At 40.7% G+C, this 21,381-nt stretch overlaps 1 protein-coding gene across 1 annotated transcript; it reads left to right on the forward strand.

Annotated features, from left to right (window-relative positions):
• The first annotated feature begins 281 nt into the window (after positions 1-281).
• On the forward strand, positions 282-17,992 carry cpe (carboxypeptidase E). The gene is made up of 9 exons (XM_026171432.1): positions 282-701; positions 9,838-10,034; positions 10,224-10,391; positions 11,850-11,967; positions 12,572-12,754; positions 13,781-13,920; positions 14,481-14,580; positions 14,774-14,892; positions 16,804-17,992. Exons 1-9 carry the CDS (start codon positions 461-463, stop codon positions 16,900-16,902), a joined length of 1,365 nt encoding a protein of 454 aa, XP_026027217.1. The 5' UTR covers positions 282-460; the 3' UTR covers positions 16,903-17,992.
• The last annotated feature ends 3,389 nt before the right edge of the window (positions 17,993-21,381 follow it).

A 21,381-nucleotide genomic window follows, 5' to 3' on the forward strand; every position in this document is an offset into this window, starting at 1 on the left:
TAATGCCCTGAAAGAGTTCCTGTAAGGGCCATAATACAAACTTTTTTGTAATATTTTGTCATTTGTGCTTATTCATACTCTTCTACTGACTTATTACGTCCATGCTGCAACCTGCGGGTTGTCTTGTTTACTTTTCGTTCTTTTTCCATCCTCCCTTTTTATTTCTTGTATTATCAATAACGAGTTTTCCTTGTGTATAAGCAATTTAAATAAATCTTGGCTTTTTCAGTTTATTTTGAAAATTATGACAGGATGTGGGGTTGGTTGTGGCTGGCTTTACGCAGTATGTTGACGGGGAGCCTGAGCTCAGGTACAGCGCATCACACTCAGAGGGAAGAGAGAGAGAGGCAGAGGGAAGGATATTTATAGCCTAAAGCGAGGCTGCAGCGCAGAGATAAGGCTCGGAGCCAAGGCGCCGGCAGGCAGGGAGACAAGCTTAGGAAAACGAGGACGCGTCAAAATGAAACACTTCCTTACGGTTGTTATACTCGGGGCTGCGGTAGTCACCCTGGTCAGCGCGGCCAGTACCGACGGGGCGATCTCCTTCGAGTACCACCGCTATGAGGAGCTGCGGAAAGCGCTGGTGTCGGTGTGGCTGCAGTGTCCGACCATCACCCGCATCTATACCATCGGGGAGAGCTTCGAAGGCCGCGAGCTGCTGGTGCTAGAGATGTCCGACAATCCGGGGACGCACGAACCTGGTCAGTTTTACGCAAACACAAAGTCTGTTTCACACCGAACGCGCGGGACCATCACCATCCCCACTCCCTTTGTCCCTGCTTTCTGTCGTGGAATGAACTAATATAAATCCATTACCACCCGCTGGGATAACACAAATACATTATGCACTATTGCGCATAGCAGCAGTTTGGCTATGCCCTCATTTGTGTGTGTGTGTGTGTGTGTGTGTGTGTAAAGGTTATAGAAAAATGACTTGTGTCCCCGAGATAACAGCAGAGGAGGAGCGCAGGTGGGTCGTGCTGTGCGTAAAGGGGCGAGCGAGGGCCCCGCTGCATCAGTTCTGATGAATCTAGATAGTGGGATCAGCCGTGCAAAGCCGCCATTTTGCTGATTGATAATGATCTCTTTGCGCTTATCCCGATTCGTGATTCTTAGAAAACACCACAGATCGTGCCGTGACCTATTTGGAGGTGTTTCGAATTAGCCTTTCCAGCTTAAAAAGGAAGTTCAATTCAAAGGAAGGAGGCTTTGACTTAAATGGACCCATTAGTCATTAGCAGGGCTCTACAGTCATTATCATTACATCCCTATCTGCTTCAGTGCTCTGTACTATTTACTGGATGAAACAACAGATGATGAGTTTTACTGATGCGGTGCATTAGGCAAAACAACTACAGATGTGGTTAACCGCGTTTTAGATGCAATCCACCTTCTCCTTTTGCCAAATTTTCCTCTCCTAGATGGGAAACTTCCATTTTGGGAGGAAAGCTGCATCTTCAGACTCATCAGATGGCTTTCCAAAATATTTTAAATACAGAGGGTGTTTGTTCCAGGGCCCCAAATGATCATAAGCTCTGTGGAAAAACGACCGTGGTTAAATTTCCCCGGAATATGAGCCTTTATGCTTTCTTGGAAGGATGTCACTGAAACAATCTTTGGTTTCTTTATTTATTTTTAATCTTTTAGCTCTCTTTTTAAAATGCCAGACTTGGAATCCATGTCTTCATTTGTATATATGATGGTAAACATTAAAAACACCAATCCCTAACTGAGCATTGGCTTGTTTTTCACATACATTAGTAATAAAGTCCTTTTATCATTTTGACCTCTTAATCCAAACCTCACTGCTGACCCGCTCAGACTCATTGGGGTGCTTTAAGTATGGAAACAGTGAGAGGTACACTGCTGGTCCAACCCTAGCCTGTAGTTTATTTAACCTTTAATGAACATTTGGGAATGGTTTAGTGATTCCTAGCCAGCTCTCTCCAAATGGGAGCTTTAGCCATGATCTACTGCAGGAAATAATTGATTTCATTTCAGTAATCCTGAGCTAGAGTTTTCAAAGGAAAGCGGAAACTCGTTATATTGTAGCACAAAGGTAATATTTTGTGGGATTTATTTGTGTGGAGAGGTGTATCTTTTCTATGGGTGTATTTTTGCGTCGTTAATGGTGTACCACAGGTTTGGTGTGCCACTCCGCTCACATGGTCACAGAGTCTAATGACCATACATACTAAATAAGTCTGTAATAGTCCAGTGGGCGTACGCAGGCATGAGTCACAGTAGCGAGTCGTTATTACTACCAGATGAGTTTCCAAGCCGCTACTTCGCTAAACAGGGCTGGGGCCTCCCCTCCTCCTTCAGCCTTTTCCTTTTCCTCCCTTTCCTCCTCTCCCTCTGCATCTCTGCCGAGCAAAACATCCACAGAGGGCAGGAGCACGATGAAACAGAGAAGCGCAGAGGGAGAGGAGCTCCAGATGGGGCAGAGCAGAGTAAGAGGAGGGAACTGACAAGAAGGATAAAACTCAAGCTTCCTTTAAGGCGTCCTGCTCATATTTTATTTGAGCCTGCAGTGTGTTCGAGCTAAGGTGGAGCCAAAATAGCTGTTGCCGGGGCAACAGATCGGCTTAGTGCACTGAGCCGACTAGCGGCTCGTGGTTGGCTGGCTGACTGTCTGGCTCAGGGAAGACCATGGTGATGGTTCTGAGCGGATGCATCTGTCAATAAGCAGCCATCTGTCATGCGGTGCGGCACTGGACCTGCCTGTAGTCATAAATACTTGTAACACATTAGTATACATTCAGTGCCCATAGTGTGGATGGAGTCTGGATCAGCAGGTCTTTCTATATTTTCAATGGGTCACATTCTCACTCACCAAAACAGACCCCCGAACCCAAATTAGTGCCTGGTTTGCTCTCATTGATTTTGTTTCTCGTCTTTATGTTTGGTTATGTTGCTGGTGAAAAAAAAATCTGTAGCTGACAGCAATGCCTTCCCAGGAAACGAATGAACTCAGCAGAACACGAGGCAGCTAAGACCCACATATTTTCCTGCAGCAGTTTGTTGTCAACAAATCTTTTTAAAAAAAAGGAGAGTGAGTAATGGACTGGGGTGTGCCAGGTGGACAGACACATGATTCAAACAAACAATACTGCACTGATTCCGCTGGATGTGCAGGTCTGCCTAGACACTTGTTATCTGACAAGCTTACCATTAAAAAGGGGTAAATGTTGCGTTTCCTGATTCTTTCTGCTGTCCACGGTGATACGACATCACAGGGCAGCGCTTCAGACCTGTTTCGAGTGCCATATATATGCGCTTTCAGCTTGGCATTTCCTTTAACATTGTATGATGGCATGAAAAGTTCAGGACTAGGCTTTTCATGGCTGAAACTACTTGGCATGATATGATACTTGAAAAAGAAACAGGAAGAGTGAAATGATTTGAGGAAAATGGCGTGTTATTCATTTACCGTTGACACCAGCCTGCCAGAAAGTGATCACATGTAGGCTTTTTTTAAAAAAAAGTCAAGTATTTTCATTTTTATGTATTCAGGTAGATTCATCATATGCCACTTCTCCACCATCCACCTTTTAAAAGGGAAACTGCTGCATTAAATCTGTCTGAATATAGTTAGGCTACTACCACCGCTTAAACTGTACATAAGAAACACGTGAATGTCCCTCAAAGTGCACATTATGTACTTTTGATACTCAAGGAGCCATTTGAGGATTGTTATTCAAACTAAAGGATTTGAATGCTTCCATCATTTGAAGGAGTCTGAATCTCACAGCTGGCTTATATTTAAGCTAAAAGCTTCTTTTCATCAGGGGAAATGAGGCTCTGGTTAAACTCTTTTGGCTCTCATGTCTGGAACCATTTACAATGTTTCTAACACCAGTAGGAGAAACCCTATATTGTAATATGCTTGGCTTTGTCTGAAGGTGAAAAAAATATGTCAGTATGAGGTACTGCTTGATCCAATCTGCTGTAGACCATCTCACGAGGTGGAAGATGTCATAAGACTGCACGGCCGTCTGTTTTATGATACGACAGTGAAAGTGTGAAATCCCCAGTGAGCACAGACTGAGATGCCCGGTTAAAGCATATAACAGGCAGACACACCGCTGAATATAACATATCAGATGACACTGGGTGTGTTGACTATAACCTGTCCTTTTCAATGCTACACGCTCCTGTTAGAAGACATTACGGTGGAGGGGAAGGGGATCTAAAATGAGGACATTTTGCTTCGTGTAGAGATGGTGAAAACAGCCGAGAGACAAGAGGTGCTGATGGGAAAAGGAGCTAAAAATGACAGGAATGATAATTGAAAAAACAGGAGCGTCACAGGAGTGCAAGTGTGATGAGGGTGAAGAAGAACACGGGGAGAATAAGGGAACAGCAGAAATGGAAAAAAATGGATGAAAGAAAGGCCAAGGCATCAGCCAGAGGTCATTCATTATACATCAGACACCCACAGCCATCTACCACCTCCTCCTCATTCTTCGCCTTCACTCTGCTCTGACATGTTTTTCCTCCATCTTCCACTGTCAGCTTTGCTTTTATTCTCACCCTTTCCTACACTTTTTTGTTCTTTGTTCCTTTTTTTTCCTCTCTTGATATTTTATTTATTTTTTGTTTCTTCATTTGCAGTTTATTTTTGTGTGGCTTCACAGCCGACATGTAGGCACTTCTCTCCCATGTCTTCAATCGTGGAATCCTGAAAGATTTTGATGATGTCCATGTCCTAAAAACACAAAAATCAAAAAACCCAGTCTGCTTCTAACACTTGTCAGTTTCTGAGGTATGTACAGAAGAGCAGATCCTTTTTCTTTTTCCCTTTTGGCAGGCGTCGGTTATAAGCAACTATAGCTCCCACAGGCTGTGAGAGTGCTCTTTCAGGAGAGCACAGCCATTAATGTGTAAATGAGAGGCAAAAATTGCACAAGTTCTATGTTATAGACTACAAATGTAGAGGCTTTGAAATCTTGGACGTGAGTTGTTGTGTTCTGAAAACAGTTTCACAGGTTTTTAGAAAGGTGTTTAGACACCAGCAGAAACTGGTGCATTCACGGGGGATAGGGGGAATCAAGCATTTACAGACTACAGCAGCGAATGAGCATCCGCATACCAAGAATTTTTTTATCGATGCCCATCCAAAAGAATCTAAAGCAAAGACTATAGATTAAAGATAATTGTCAGAATAAAAAATGACTTCATGTGGTAGAAATAAACTGAGCACTGGTGAGCTTTCTCTTGTCTTTGTCCATGTGTCTGTAATGTGAGCGTGTATATGAGTGTGTTTGTGTACCCAGGCACGAGACAGACGGACAGATGCGGAGTGAGAGTCTGTTTACTCGCTCTCACAGTTCATTTATCTCCCTTAGAACCTGCCCCTGGCAGGGTTGCCACGACGACTGAGAGCGTGCTTAATGTGGTCATTCCCAAATGACGTTTGTAGCTGCAGCCATAATTACTCGGTCGCCTAGGAGACTTTAGTGCTGCTGATCATTTGTGACAAAGGTCGGAGGATGCATTGGATTTTGGCAGCGTCACATGTGTCATATTAACCTTTAGCAGCAGGGAGTGATTTAAAGTTAAAGAGCATTTGGAAACTCAAGTTTTTACTGAAGTTAAGTTGTGATATGTAAAATCCATGAAAACAGAGAAAGATGATGTGATGTTCTTCTTAATCAATTAGTTAGACTAAATTTTTAATGGTTTCATCTTCACCTCATTTGAATCACTGTAAAGTGAATCTGTTTTGGCTTTGGGATGTTTTCCACATGAAGGATGTGGCTGATCTGGACCTTTGTCATATTTTACATACTAGTAAAACCTGTTCAGCCTTACAAATTAAATATTAACTGCTTTTGTGAGTATCATATGTGGACTACTTAAAACATGTATGTACAAAAGTCTTGCACCAACCCTTGTTTCTTCTTTTCAGTTCAGCTGAATTGAATTTATATACTGTAGCACCAGTTCAAAACAACAGGAGTCCAACTTTCTTTTAATAGTTCTTTTAATTTGTAATAGTTCTCCAGACTTTCTGAAAGTCTTTTAAAGTTCTTCTTTTGACATTAGCTGCTTTTTCACTCATTTTTAATCCAGTCCTTGTACCTGGCTATTTTCAGATGGATGAAGAATCAGATACATCTTTTGTTTGCTAAGCAACTTAACACTGATCTATGAATCACTGAAGCACAAAAAGGCACCTTAGTCAAGAGGTGAACCGGTGTTTACATGTACCAGATGACTTAGCAAACATCCAGTTTAAAATTGTATCTGAATGCACTTTGTTACTAGCAACCTATCAAAAAACCTCATCATCTGTTCTAATTTCAAAGATAACAGATGGAATTATGATTTTGATACACTATATAATACCATCAGAAAGGCATCTGAAGGTTAACAGCGTTATGACAATGATCCCAGTACATAAAAACCATACCTGGATAGAAAAAAAACACAGTCAAGGATTGGCCTCCCAGAGCCTGGTGCATTGTGGGATCATCTTGACAGAGAACAGAACAAAAGGCACCAAACATCCAAAGAAGAGCATCGAGTGTCCTTGAAGAAGCCTGGAAACTGTTCCTGAAGACTACTTAAAGAAGTTAGAAGAAAACTGCCAACGAGAGTTCAGGCTGTGTTGAGGAACAAATGTGGTCACACCACATATTCACTTTCAAGCTTTAAAATAAAAAGAAACAACGGATGAATTCACATAGGAATGTTTCCTGTTATGAACTAATGCTATCACAGGTGACGTCTTACATTTCAGAAGTGAAGGGTCTCAGCTACATCAGTTTCATATGTTGAAAAATCCACATTTGCAGTTTCATGTGTGAGCAGTTTTTTACGCGGGTGTCAGAGTTAAAGCTCATTCTGACCTTAACAGAAAAGAGGAATAGATTGAGAAATAAGGGGGAGGGTTTGCATGTGTAAAAACAGAACAGATGGAGCTGTTATGAAGTGTTAATGAGGGTGAATCTGCAAAAAAACATATGAAAACAAATGACAGGCGTACTCCTCATGTCACCTCATAACTAGCTACATGAGTCTGCACATATATGGGTTCTAAATAAACATGCACAGCTCTGTAGTCTGCATGCTAACATGGAGTTCAACAGCATAAAAGCGTGTTTCGTAAGGGAGACGGGAAATGTCTCACGATACTGAGCATCTGTTTAATAGCTTGAAACACAGTAACTCATTTTTTGGCTGAATGCAACATCAAAGTGTGTGTGTTTGAGTGTGTGTGCACATGCATATGGCAGCTCTGTCGGGCTTCTGAAGGCTGTAAAAACAAAAACATCCAGCAACGCCAGGACAGAAAGAGTTAATTGCAGGCTTGAAATCATTAGTAGCAACTGTGAGGAGATTCAAACATTTAAAAATAACCTGACTACCAGATGTGGCTGGGTGGTGTGTGTGTGTATTACTCACGCATGAAGCTGCTGGCATTACTCTACAAATACATGAAGAGTACAGCCAAAATGGATTTAAAAAGTCTTGAAAGCATTTTATACAATAATTTAGTTGTAGAAGAATATATATAAGATACACAGAATAATAATAGTCATTATTCTTTAGTGGAAAAATAAGGACAACGAAATGACCCAATCAGGGTAGAAGGAAGAACAATAAAAACACAGTTCTCAGTAAAACCAGCACCCTGCAGCGATTTGGCTTCAGCACACTTGGATACTCGCTTGCTTTTCAACATCTGCCATTCTCAAACTACATTTTATAACTTGTAACCGATCTGAACAAAAGACTTTGTTCTCGTGCAGCCGCAGAAAGCCATTAATCTTCGATTCATAGCCAATCAAAGAATGTTTACAGCTCGCTGCAGCTCATACGTTTTCTTCTTTGTCATTTTGTTAAAGGGCTTTAAATAGGTCCAATTTCAAACTTGTCCGTGTTTTGTATATATTTGTATAGATGAAGAGCCTAATTAGTATCTAAAACAGATGGTGGGATCATGTGGGTTTATTACAAGGCAAATTCACTGGGCTCAAGACAGAAATAGCTTTTAGATATGAAAGCAAGATCACCTTTGATAAAGAAAAGCAGATGCAGTTTTTCTACCCACGCACTGACGTGGCCAATAACAGTAAATCCACCAAATGGTACAGTGTATATTTTTAGATAAATACAAAGAAAGGAACCAAATTTAGAATCAACTCAGATCCAAGGTTCTCAAAAACAGGACAGGATGTTGAAATGTGCAAAACATAATCAGGATATCAGACTACGACCCTGGCGCAATACAGTAATATGTGTATTAAACACAGACGTTCAGTGAGCAAGGATAAAAGTACATTTCTTAAAGATTTGTCATCCAGTCACACAGGTCTAGATGCTGACTGGTAACTGTTCAGTGAGGACTAATGTGTATCCCCTGATCATTTGGTGAGGGGTGAAATTGCTCTACCAAAAATCATCTTGCGTTGAGGCAATGTTGCCTGCAAACACTCAGCATTTACTTTTCGAGCTGTAGGGAAAAATTAGAAAAACTGACACAAAGCAGAAACATAAGCCGTCCACCTTCACAGTTAAAGTTGCATCTTTTTGGTCTCAGTGGTAAGCACAACTTTTACTTTTTCTTTCTTTTTTTTAAATACTGCTTAATAAGTTGTTGGTGAGTGTTTGCAGACAAGGTGGCAAGTTTCCATGACAACTACAAGTGACCAGTACACAGTTTTTACTGTTGACAAATCCATTATTTGCAAAACATAAATGTTTTAAAAATCTGAAATGTAACTGATAACAAATGAGTGGCTGCGGCTCTGGAGGTAAGCAGGTCATCTAATAATCGCCAGGGTTGGTGGTTTGATCCTTGGCTGTTACAGTCTGCATGCCAAACTGTCCTCATCAGATTGTGAATGCGTGTGAATGTTACAAAGAAGGAAAAAAGTGCTCGTATGATTGTGTGTGTGTGAACGAGACTTGTTGTTTGAAGTGCTTTGAGTGGAAAAGTTGAAATAAGAAGCAGTCCATTTGCCGTTTACCCACTTTTCTGGTGATCTGAAGAGCTCACTGTGGTGAAGATTGGCTTGTAAAACCTTTAAAAGCTTTTGAAAAAAATCCAAAATTAGATTGGCATTTGAACCTGCCATGTACGGCCTCCTGCCTCATTTCAGACAAACACCTTCATATTTAATAGACGTAAAAGACGTAATAATAAAATACTATCCCCAAGTGTAAAATACACTGATAATTTGGTAACTGGAATGACTTTAAGTGACTTTGTTAATTAGTAGGTTTTAATCAATCATCAGTAATCATAGTTGGTGACTGTTAATCAGTGATTTGGGGAATTAATTTTGGTGTTTTGAGTTAAATTCTCTCTCAAACCCATCATCAGCAGGCTCCTCGGTGCCACGTGTCTGACAGAACAGTGTGTGACACAGTCGCTGCTTAATCCACTATGTCTCTCTCATTATTGTCCAGAGGAGCACTGGGCTCGACGTTTGATATGATGTAACCTTTCTGTTGATGAGTCAGTGTGTTCGTCACTCCTCGAGCGTGGACGTCCTCTGTGTCCACGATAACTTCCATAACAAATCATAATGCGACCTGTTTGGTCCCGAGGAGATAACAGATTGTTTCCATGATGGTTTCCCGCTATAGTGTCGATGTGGCCAGCTGTATGTGTGCATTTTTTTCTTTTTGTGAGATTACGTGAGAGTGGTTTATGCTGATTCATTGTCAGCTTTGTCAAATCCTCCTCCTTTGTGAGATGTGTGTTCAGTTCTGCCTCTCGGCCAAAAACCTGCTCTTCACAACAGGGATGGTTACATTATGTCCAGTCACAGTTACGTCTGTGTGACAGTGACTCAACAGGAGCCTTCTGGTTTCTTGCAGGTGAGCCTGAGTTTAAATACATCGCCAACATGCATGGCAACGAGGCGGTGGGCAGAGAGCTGCTCATCTACCTGGCTCAGTACCTGTGCAACCAGTACCAGCAGGGCAACGAGACCATCATCGATCTCATCCACAACACCCGCATCCACCTCATGCCGTCAATGAACCCCGACGGCTTTGAGAAAGCCGCCTCACAGGTGAAGAAACAGCACGTAAAAATCACTTTTTGAACTTTACGTCTGGACAGTTTAAGCTTGCAGCCCTGCAAACAGTCATTTAGGAACCACAAGTCTTTAAATTACACCTACACAGCAAGAGCAGCATCTATTAAAGCTCCAGACACTGTCTTTTAATCTGTCCCCATCTCATTTCTGTTTACTGTGCAGCCCGGAGAGATTAAGGACTGGTTTGTGGGCCGCAGTAATGCGCAGGGGGTGGATCTAAATCGTAACTTCCCTGATCTGGACCGCATCATCTACATCAACGAGCGGGAAGGCGGAGCCAACAACCACCTGCTGCAGAACATGAAGAAGGCTGTGGATGAAAACACCAAGGTAAAACAAACTGACTTACTGATTACAGGATAAGGTGGCCGTTATTTCTTACTTACCATGAAAAGACTGAAGTAGCAATAATAATGCTAAGACTCAAATGTTTGAGTCTTATTCACCCTTTCTGTGTCACTCAGAAACAAGCTAATTCAAGCTATGTAATAAATATGCTTATATAAGTTCATTAATAAATGATATTAACATTGAGAACTTTATTTTAAATATTTTTAAGAAATGTTGCACAGAAAGGAATAAATAGTCCATTTGCTCTGGTCTGTTTTCATTTAGTATTTAGTATTTAGTATTTATTTATTTATTGTCATTGTCAAGAACAATGAAATTGCGTTTGGGGCTTCCATACAACCCCAAAAAAAGAAGAAAATAATAAATACCCCTTAAAACCCAAGTGTACATATTTAACCCAGTGTGACTCCAATGCAATAAGACAATCCTTAGCAATAATGTTCGTAGAAATTCAGACAAAGACCTGAGAAACATGACAAAATACAACAATGCAACCCATTCAATATTATTGTACTGTGAGATATGATATCAGATATGATAGTTATCTATTTAAGAAAGAGGGGGGGGGCAGGAGGGGGAAGAGAATAAAGATATGATGCACCAATGCAGACCAGTTCATTGCTATTAAGAAGTTGGATATGGTTATTGTCCGTGAGAGGGGGGCAGAGAGTTCAGGAGCCTCACAGCCTGTGGATACAGGCTGTTGGCCAGTCTGGATGTTCTGGCCTGTATAGACCTGTACCTTCTCCCTGAGGGCAGCAGATGGAAAAGGTGGCGCGCAGGGTGATGTTGGTCCCGCAGGATACTGTGCACCCTCCTCAGACAGCGAGTGGGGAAGATATTACTGATCTCTGGCAGACTTGTTCCAATAATTCTGCCAGCTTCCTTCACCACCCGCTGGAGTGGGGTGTCCACTATGTGTGTGTGTGTGTGTGTGTGTGTGTGTGTGTGTGTGTGTGTGTGTGTGTGTGTGTGGGTGGCATTTTTTGTGTGTGCATGTGCAGAAATGATGAATTGATAACTAGCAATTCAAAAATGGCATTTTCATTTATTATTACCCCTTTCATGTTCATTCATCAAAAGTAACCAAATTTGATGGGAAATCCTTTGAATATTAAGTAATTTGATTACTTGTAAATTCTAATTTTGTGACATACGTACATGAAATTTAATGGAATCTAATCAAATTAAATTGACTTGACTGGCATGCATTCAGTTTATACCAAGCATATTTTCCTTAATGATTAATCAGTTGAATAAATACAACTTTGATTTGATATATTTCAACTGCATTTTATTCAAAATTATTGTACCATGTTTATTGAGGGTCAAGAATCCTTTTTTTGAGTTTGTGTAGGTCGAAGGTGATATTGCTTTAGACATTTATTATCTAAACATTATTGTAATTGTAATTTTTTTAATGTTTCACATTTGCAGCTGGCTCCAGAGACCAAGGCTGTGATCCACTGGATCATGGACATCCCCTTCGTCCTCTCGGCAAACCTGCATGGAGGAGACGTTGTGGCCAACTATCCATATGATGAAACCCGCACTGGTACACACACACACACACACACACACACACACACACACACACACACACACACACACACACACACACACACACACAGTATAAGGACATTTATATCACATTTTAGAGTCCATTTGAGTTTTATTGAAGCCTATTCCCTCCACTGAAAAGAAAAAAACATTATAAAACACTGGCGCTGCTCTTCATCATCATCATCATCGCAGATATGATTCCTGATGATGCGACCCAAATATCCACATTTAAAACTTCCCAAACAGAGCAAGTGAAGTTTTTGCTTCGCCTTTAGTAGAAGAGATCACTCCCACACCTGTTTTTCCTGTTTGGGTTGTTAAACTGTATGTAAACTGTTCCTTTCTTTCATGTGAGGATGTTTATCAAGATAAATATTTGAACCGTTTATGTAACAGCAAACATTTTAGTCCCTTTTCTTTAGAATGCCGTAAATTTGATTTAAATCAGATGGAAAATCTTTCCACCGGCCGGTTCCTCTGCGTCATCGCTCAAAGCAAACAAAATGTGTTGAGCAGGCACACGTTTTCTGCTAACACTTCATCATAGCCGCTCTCTAAATGGCGAGCGCTTGTTTGTTCTCTTTCCTCTCATTAAGGATCCACGCATGAGTACAGCGCCAGTCCGGATGATGTGATGTTCAAGTCTTTGGCTAGAGCCTACTCCATGTATAACCCCGTCATGTCCGATCCTCACCGAGCCCCGTGTCGCAAGAACGATGACGACTCCAGCTTCAAAGACGGCATCACTAACGGCGGGGCCTGGTACAGTGTGCCTGGAGGTAAGAGGCAACTAAAGCATACCTCTCAATAAGGACTTTCTCCCTTGATTGCTCAGTATGGCCAAGCCACCAGCTCTCAGAAGAGTCCTGGTTGCGCCAAACCTCTTCCATCTGAGGCGTCTGTGCTCATGGGAACTCTGATGCAGCAGAAAAGTTTTTGTAGGCTTCCCCAGATCTGGGCTTTGCAACAACCCTGTCTCTGAGCTCTCTAGGCTGTTAATTTGAGCTCACAGTTTTTGCTGTGATATGCATTGTCAGCCACGAGGCCTTCTATAGAGAGGCAATTAAATTTACCACAGGTGGACTTCAGTCAAGGCGTAGAAATGTCTCAGCAATGGTCAAGAGAAACTGGAGGGATTGAGCTAATATGTTTTTTTGCAATAGGCTTGAATTCTTATGTAGATGTTACCAAAAGCGGGCAGTATGGTGGCACAGTGGTTAGCACTGTTGCCTCACAGCAAGAAGGTCCTGAGTTCAATTGCACCATCAGGTCTTTCTTTCTTTCTGTGTGCAGTTTCCATGTTCTCCCTGTGCTTGCGTGGGTTCTCTTGAGGTACTCTGCCTTCCTCCCACAGTCCAAAGACATGCAGTTATTGGGGTTAGGTTAACTGGTTATTCTAAATTGCCCATAGGTGTGAATGTCTGTCTGTATGAGTTAGCCCTGCGACAGACTGGTGACCTGCCCAGGGTGTACCCTGGCTCTCACCCTAAGACTGCTGGGATAGGCTCCAGTGTGCCCGCAACCCTGAAAAGCCAAAGAGAATGGAAGGATGTTACAAAAATTCTGTTTTCAGTTTGTCCGTATGGGGTAGTGTGTGTAGATTAATGAGGAAAAAAAGAATTGATGGCATCATGCTGCAACATAACAAAACTGAACAAGGTGACGTGGGTGTGAAGACTTTCTCAAGTCACTGTATTTAACTATGTATATTGTTTTCAGGTAAATGGTTAACCCATTTTCAAATATATAATCCTGAATTCTGTTGACTTTTTCGGTTTTGCTTTCTTTCTCTCTGCGGTTTACAGGAATGCAGGATTTCAACTATCTCAGCAGCAACAGTTTCGAGATCACTCTGGAGCTCAGCTGCGACAAGTTCCCCAATGAGGAAACGCTGAAGAGCTACTGGGAGCAGAACCGCAACTCGCTCGTCAACTACATCGAGCAGGTAGGCAGGACTCTAAATACAGATGCCATAAATCACGGTTTGCAGTCTCTTCCATTTGCACAGCTGACCCAGAGACAATACCAATGCTTGCAATCTCAAGTCTATAAGTGCTAATGCTTGAAATAAACTGCAAAATGTGTCATCTATAAGAGCAAAATTGACCTTCACAGTCACAACATATTTTCAGATCATAGGTTGGATCTGGCAGGATTTATGTGACTAATTCTGCTAATGGAGGTGAAAGAATCGTGACTTTGATGGTAAAAAGGAACCACATAATCGGACACGTAATGCCGCCTCACGCCGTCAGAGTTGCAACTGCCCATCCAGACGTCAGACACTAATTTGTGGTGATGCCACTTCTTCCTTTGTTTGCTCACAAGAGATTGCTCAACCAGAAAAAGCTCTATATTTATTAAATGCTCAATGCTCTGCTGAGGACACTGTTACATTACATCTTCTCCACCAAAAACGAACAAATCTTTTACACCTGAAAAAATGCTGCCATCAGTCCTAGAGGGAACATGTTCTTCACGTGTCAATGTGCGCATTGTGTGCAGGTTCACCGTGGTGTTAAGGGCTTTATCCGTGACCTTCAGGGCAACCCTATTTCCAATGCCACTGTATCTGTGGAGGGTATTGACCATGACATCACCACAGGTAAATTCACACAATTCACAAAGCACAAGTGCTATCACAGCTTTTACTTGCTCCATGTGAGAAATATGACGGAGAGATGGTGCAATGCCTCCATCTCGTGGATAGTGTGGGTACTGCAGTTGTTGCTCGGAGCTGCTCTGAGCATCAGTGTGTTGGTTAAACACATTTTAATAAGACAATCTGTATTTTATAGCCAAAGATGGAGACTATTGGCGCCTACTGGCTCCAGGAAACTACAAAGTGGCAGCCTCTGCCCCTGGATACCTGACTGTCATCAAGAAGGTGGCTGTACCCTACAGCCCTGCAACCAGGGTAAGACACACAAACAAATGACCCATCACATTCCCTGTGGGGTCCTTTATCTTTCCAGAAGGTAACCTGAGTGGAAGTTTCCCAGCCATATTTTCTGGATCTCTAAACCCTACACCTATATGAAAATATACAATCTAGAATAAGTCACTGAACCTTGGTCCCTCCAGCAGACACCACAAACACATCAGATGCTGGATGTCTGACGAATGTTGGCACCGCCTACGTAATAATGTAAGGTCTCGGTTGAAGTGTCTGTTCACAATAAGCCACTAAACGTTTAACAGCTGTTAAGTGCTTAGTATGAGTAACAAAGGGAGGAGAGTTTGTTCACTCAGAAGCCCTCATGTCAAGCTGCATAGGACGGAATTTGTAGGGCAGAATTTTTAAAGTCTGCAAGCTACCAAGTGAGTCTGCAGCAGAAAAATGATTATGAGTATTTAAACTGAATTCTATTCAAAATCAGTCTGGATTGCATATTCTTGATAAAAGATATCAGAGTCTCTATTTTTTTCTTCTTACCAGCCCTGTTAACAATCTTAAGATTGCCCAGATTAATTTCTAGAGAACCAGTTGTTTTCCTGTCATGGAGGATGCTTTAGTTTATCAACTAATAGCTAAAGAATCTTTTCAAAGCTTCCAGTTGCATCACAGAGTCTTTATTATCAGATGGAATCAGTTCTGCTGTTTTTGAACTTCTGCCCAGACTTTTCAGGACATTAAAAACAAGGACAAACAGATGAAAAAGCTGAAGTAATAACTGCACTAAACACTGCTGGAACTGTGCAAATTTTAAAAGAGAATGAATCGCGCACTGAAGGCACAGGAAAATGGCTACTTTTAGAGACCTTCATAGATTTCTTTTTGACATACAAGACATTTTTATCCTTTTTTCAGATGTCTGCGCTTATAGATTGCATTCGATTTTATTGCATATGTGCAATGACAGTAAAGATGTTATTATTATGTTGATATGGTCTCATATGGGGGGTCATGATAACCCTGTTAGTGTTTTAAGATAAGATCTGGTGTCAGTTGTAGTTTAATAGAATTGTCTTCCAACCGGCCCTGTCCTGGTCGATGGTGCTGCTACATCGCTGTTCGATGCTGCGATCTGTTCTGAGTCAGTAAAAGCCTGGAGAGAGATCAAAGAAAGCAGTGATATTCATCTACATGTGGCCACCTGTAACTGTGGATTAAGTGCGATGACACCAACTGAGCTCAAGAAGTGCAGAAAACCTATCATATAGACCAAATACACCTATCATAGTTTATATGTTAAACTTCAACATATAAACGACTCGTGTGTCATACTGAAACGTTTGGTGTGATTCCGGTAAATACAGCTCCAGTATTCCTTTTAACCTAGAGGTATGAGCAGGAGAGCAATGTGTCATGACTTAGCAAATTCTGAACATTTTAGTGACCAATAAATCACTGTGATTTTTACTTTCCACAATAATAAGTTTCCACAATAAAACACACCTTTCAGCTTTTCATGTATTTTGAAATTGTTTTTTTTTTTTTGGAGACCTGGAGTGTAAATGTGCCTGTTTCTAAAACCCTTTGGATCATCTTCTGTTCCGTCTGTAGACGTGACAATAAACACAAAAAGGTTCTGCTATTCTTTATAGAGCAGGTTTGAGATGTATTTTTTTCATTTCCAAAAAACTAATACATATTTTACATATTGGAATTAAAGAATAGCAACAAAATATCCAGTATTGATTCCATCCTAATGCCTGCCTGTCGATACAATCAATGTTTGGATAGAGAAAATAGGAAAAAAAGCAACATTTGAATGAATGAATAGAAAAGTTTCTAGTTAAAGAACAACTTACAAAACCAACACATTAGCTCCAAAGTCCGTTGGATCCTCCTTGGTTCTCAGCTGCTGTATCTTGTGTGTCTCAGGTGGATTTTGAGCTGGAGTCCCTGATGGAGAGGAAGGAGGAGGAGCGGGAGGAGCTGATGGATTGGTGGAAGATGATGTCAGAGACACTGAACTTCTAACGATTTTGTCTCGCTGACGATCGGAGCATCCACAATTCGATGTAATATAGTCAACGTTCTGTGTGCCCGTCCGCTCTGAAAAAGAATATATTGTCTCTTCTTCTACTTCTTTCTTTTGATTGTGTTCTCTCCATTCTTACTTTAATTAATTTTGTTGTTTATTAATGTAAGAGTTTGCCTCACACTCCTGTAGATTGTTTGAATATCCTGCGCGCGCAGTGAAAGACAAAAGGAGGAATTTGCAGGCAACTTGCTGGCAGTGAGATTGGTCTTGACTTCCGTGGTATTGTGTTCTTTATCGTACACGTGATTGGTAACCATGGCACTCACCTATATATCCAATGAATGACTGACTGAGTAATAATGTATGTAAAAGATCTGTTTACATGATTGCCACATGGCTCTGTCTATAAGTATTCATTTCCCCTCCTGTTTTAAATGTCTCTGTTTCTCCAGGCTTTAGTACCAATACATACACAACGCTACTACACACGAAACCTTCCAAGTCTGAGTAGCTGTAAACACACACTCTGATACTCGTGCTGTTTTTTTCCTGTAAAATAAAGCCGATGTCGCACTACGGTACTGAGATAATCAGGGACATTGAAAACACTGTAAAATCACTGTAAACATCATATTGTAAACAGTCTATACAGGCAAGCTAGTTTCCATATACGTTATTGATGTTACGATTTTTTTAAAACTGCAGCACAGCTTTGATTCCAGCACAAGATGAATGGTTATAATATTATAATATATACTGTATTTATGAACTAGGTATAGCAAGAAAAGTTTTTTTTTGTAACTAAAAAAATATGAAGAACCACGATCATGACACTAATAAATCAGTCAACCCAAAGCCATTCCTTTGTATGTGCACTACACAGGAAATACTGTAAAACATAACGAAGGAAGATTCATGTTTACTGCAACATGAATCTTTTGAGTGGACAGTTGGCTGACTTACATGGATGCAGTTCACTTCATTTTAGAGCTCAGAAAGGATTTATTGAATGTATGGCTATGGAAATGGTTTAAACAATGTAAAGAATAAACAAATCAATAAAACTCCCCTCTTTATGTTGTCGAACTGCCGTCTGGTCTCTTTTGTTTCAGCTCTTTTTGGGTGAGAGCAACTGCAGTTGTTCACTTCTTAATGAGGCTGATGGATGGGAGCAAATGGGTAAGGCTAAAGCCTTTATTAGGTTTTCATTAAAAGCTCAAAATAGCCCCTCTATTTTGAGCTTTTTACTTTTTTACAGGGATAATTTGGAAAGCATTTGCTGTTTGCAAGGAAATGGAGAAACAGTCCCTAAAAATAGGCCCGATGGCGAGATGCCACAGTGGATTACAGGGGAAACATTCAGCAGAAGTTTTGCATTAATGCCTCAAATCTGTTAACAAAGTCATTTTATTTATGGTTTCTTTATTTCCTCATGAGCAAAAGAATTTCACTTTATGATGTCAGCTCATCTAACAGCATATAGTTTTAGGTTTTCAGTGCTCACAGCTGTTGCCATAAGGTGTTGCTTACGGATGGTTGGAGAAGTTACCGCCTATAATTATAGCAAACACCCATCCGTGAAATGGTCATATAACAATCACTACTGCAAATTCTGACTTACCAAACCAAGTTTGATGTTCTGGTACAAGCACGTGCCTGTTTGATTATTGTATAAGAAGATGATGTTTGCATTTTAAACATTTTACAGCTCAAATAAGATGAGAATATAAAATTCTGATGTAGATTTCTATTCTGTTTGAGTGCAGCAACGCTGTGCATCTCTCTGACTTGGTAACCTTTTAGCCTTCTCTTTTTTTTATAGAAACAGCTCATTTCTGCATAAACTTAAACTTATGTTATAGTTTATGAATTTATTGGTAAAAAGCAAAAACAATTAAAAAAAAAGGGAAGTAAGATCATTGCAGGAGCTTCTCGATCTTGTATACCAGCAGTATAGCAATGTTCAAACGAGTAAGAAAAAAGAAGTTTTATAAATCAGGATAATAAAAAAATGTTTAATTCAAAAGAAAATGATTTTGTTACATTCAGAATTTCTGTTAAACACTGAATGTAATTATTTTGTTTTTGTAAATATTTTATTAATATTAAGGTTGGTTACAGTGGACATCATCTCTAAATTGTGTTGGCATGGACTCAATTTCTGATGTCAGTTTGACTCTTCTAATCACTTTACATATATCGTTTTTTCCCCCTTGCACATTAATGCATAGTGCAGTGGATTCATGCAATTTTAGCAACTCCAAACTGAGGTCTAATCAGGCAGAATAAGTGAAAACAGATGTGTGGGTGTGACTGACCTTTAACAAACAGCAATGAGAACAAGTAAGAAACAGTGAGCTTGTGTTTTCATGGATTTGTTCACTTAACCACTTCACTTTGACTGCGCATCTGGTGAGGAGTGACGTTTAACTAATGCTCAGTGTGCCCATATAATGCCTGGCAGATCAGTAATTTCTAAAATACTCATTAACTGAAACCGGCACAAATGACTACGTCACATTCATCTTTATTCCCCATCCTGATGCTCAGATTGAAAGATCTGTTTGTCTCTCCCTCTCCTCTGTGTGCGTGTACGGAGGTGGGTGTGGTCCAGAGAGGACACACCTGTTGTTGGCATGGCAGCTTTTTGTCTTTCAGTGACAGCACTTAAACCTGACTCTTGTCTGCACTCACTTTTAGATTGTGGCTCTACTCACATTCAGCCTGTATAGCTCAGGCATCTTTGAACTGCTTTCCCGACCCCTTTGTCAGCTCACAGTGCTTCTTGAATATATGAGATATATGAGCCAGCCTTGTACTTACCTGTAAATCTGACTGAACCACTCTCACACCAACACTCCCAGAAACGTGCCTGTTCTGTAGCTAAAGGAGGTTGGGATGTTGGCCCTGTGGTAAAAGCCTTTTTGAAACTTACCTGAACGCCTGTCTGGAGATACTTAGCTCAGTGTAACTTTACTTTGATATTACAGCTTATTTATTCTATACCATATATTTACCTCCACAAAGGGCAGATCCGATTTGATTTAAAGCAGCCTGTGTTCACTGACTCAGAAGTCTGTTTTTACAGAAGGACATCTGATATTTCACAGCAGGAAAAACGCTGTCCAGTGCTAAAATTACAGATGGATGAATTCCACCAAGTTTCACGGTTCTGGTTTCTGCTGGCTCGCTTTCCTTCTTTCCTAACTTACAAGGATTTCTGAAAAGATCAGAGCCATCAATAATGTCATTAAAAGCATCTGTGCTTCATATTAGGACTAAAACCTGCTGTCAAAAGACCCCTTCACTTCCAAGTTCTTGGATTGAAATTGCTTGCCTAGTCTAATAAGTTATGAATCTTGAATAAGGGAGGACATAATTTATGTGAGATAGACAAGCCAGTGCCAGTGTTTGACTTCAGCTTTGTGTTTAGATATAAATCTTACTGCGTGTTTGTACATATTGTGCCTTCATATTGGTAGAAAAAAATGGCCTTAAGCATTGTTATCTAACTTTCACTCCCTGCAGTCACACACACACACACACACACACACACACACACACACACACACACACACACACACACACACACACACACCTAGCAAGGGTGGCACTTTTAGTCCAACTATGCGGTTGAATCAGCTGTTTTAGCATTAGATGCTAACTCTGCAGATCAATGGCAACCTCGGTCTATTACTCATACCGACCCTATTAGCATCTGCTATTAGCATCTTGTCATCAATACCATTGATCAAGCTGCTCTGACTTCAGGGCAGAGCGGGACACAGAGGGGACCTGCTGAGAGAGAGAGAGAGGGAAGAGGACATTAATCTGATCAGTCAAACGTGATATTAGACAGCTCCTCCCTCATCAATAATGCAGGAAGACCTATTTGTTTTGGCACTGGGGCCAGTAAAAATGTGATGACACTGTGCTGGTAATTAGTTAATTATTGGACTGAAGTAATCAGCAAATATTTTGATAAGTGTTGGAGCGATTTATAACAAAAAATAGGGGGTCGGCTTCTTGTTTATCATTTATGAGGTTCCAATGTTGACGTTTGACTAGAGAAAACAGCATGGAGGTGTTTATCGTGATTTTTACTGATTTATTTGAAAACAGATTCAGTTTTACTGCATTTCAGAAATGTTCTTTCTGTACACACACACACTTAGAAAACCAGGACTTTTATGAATGCGTTTGTTTGGTTGCATGTCTAATTTTACACTCCTGCTGCCACAGCTCGTCTTTGTCATTACTTCTTAAATCCTGCAGATGACAGTAGTGTGCTGACGACCTGACAAATCACAGAGAGAAGAAGTGTTTGCACACGAAGACTACAATCTTCTAAAGGTTTCTGCACCCTCTGTAAAGGTTCACCATCAAACTCTCAGTCATTAAACCATTAAGTCACAAATCTGATAAGTCACAGCCTGATTGCATTTGTTGTTAAAATGTTTGGCTTATTTTTAACA

Source organism: Astatotilapia calliptera, chromosome 6 (assembly GCF_900246225.1).
Source record: "Astatotilapia calliptera chromosome 6, fAstCal1.2, whole genome shotgun sequence".
NCBI classification, from domain to species: Eukaryota; Metazoa; Chordata; class Actinopteri; order Cichliformes; family Cichlidae; genus Astatotilapia; species Astatotilapia calliptera.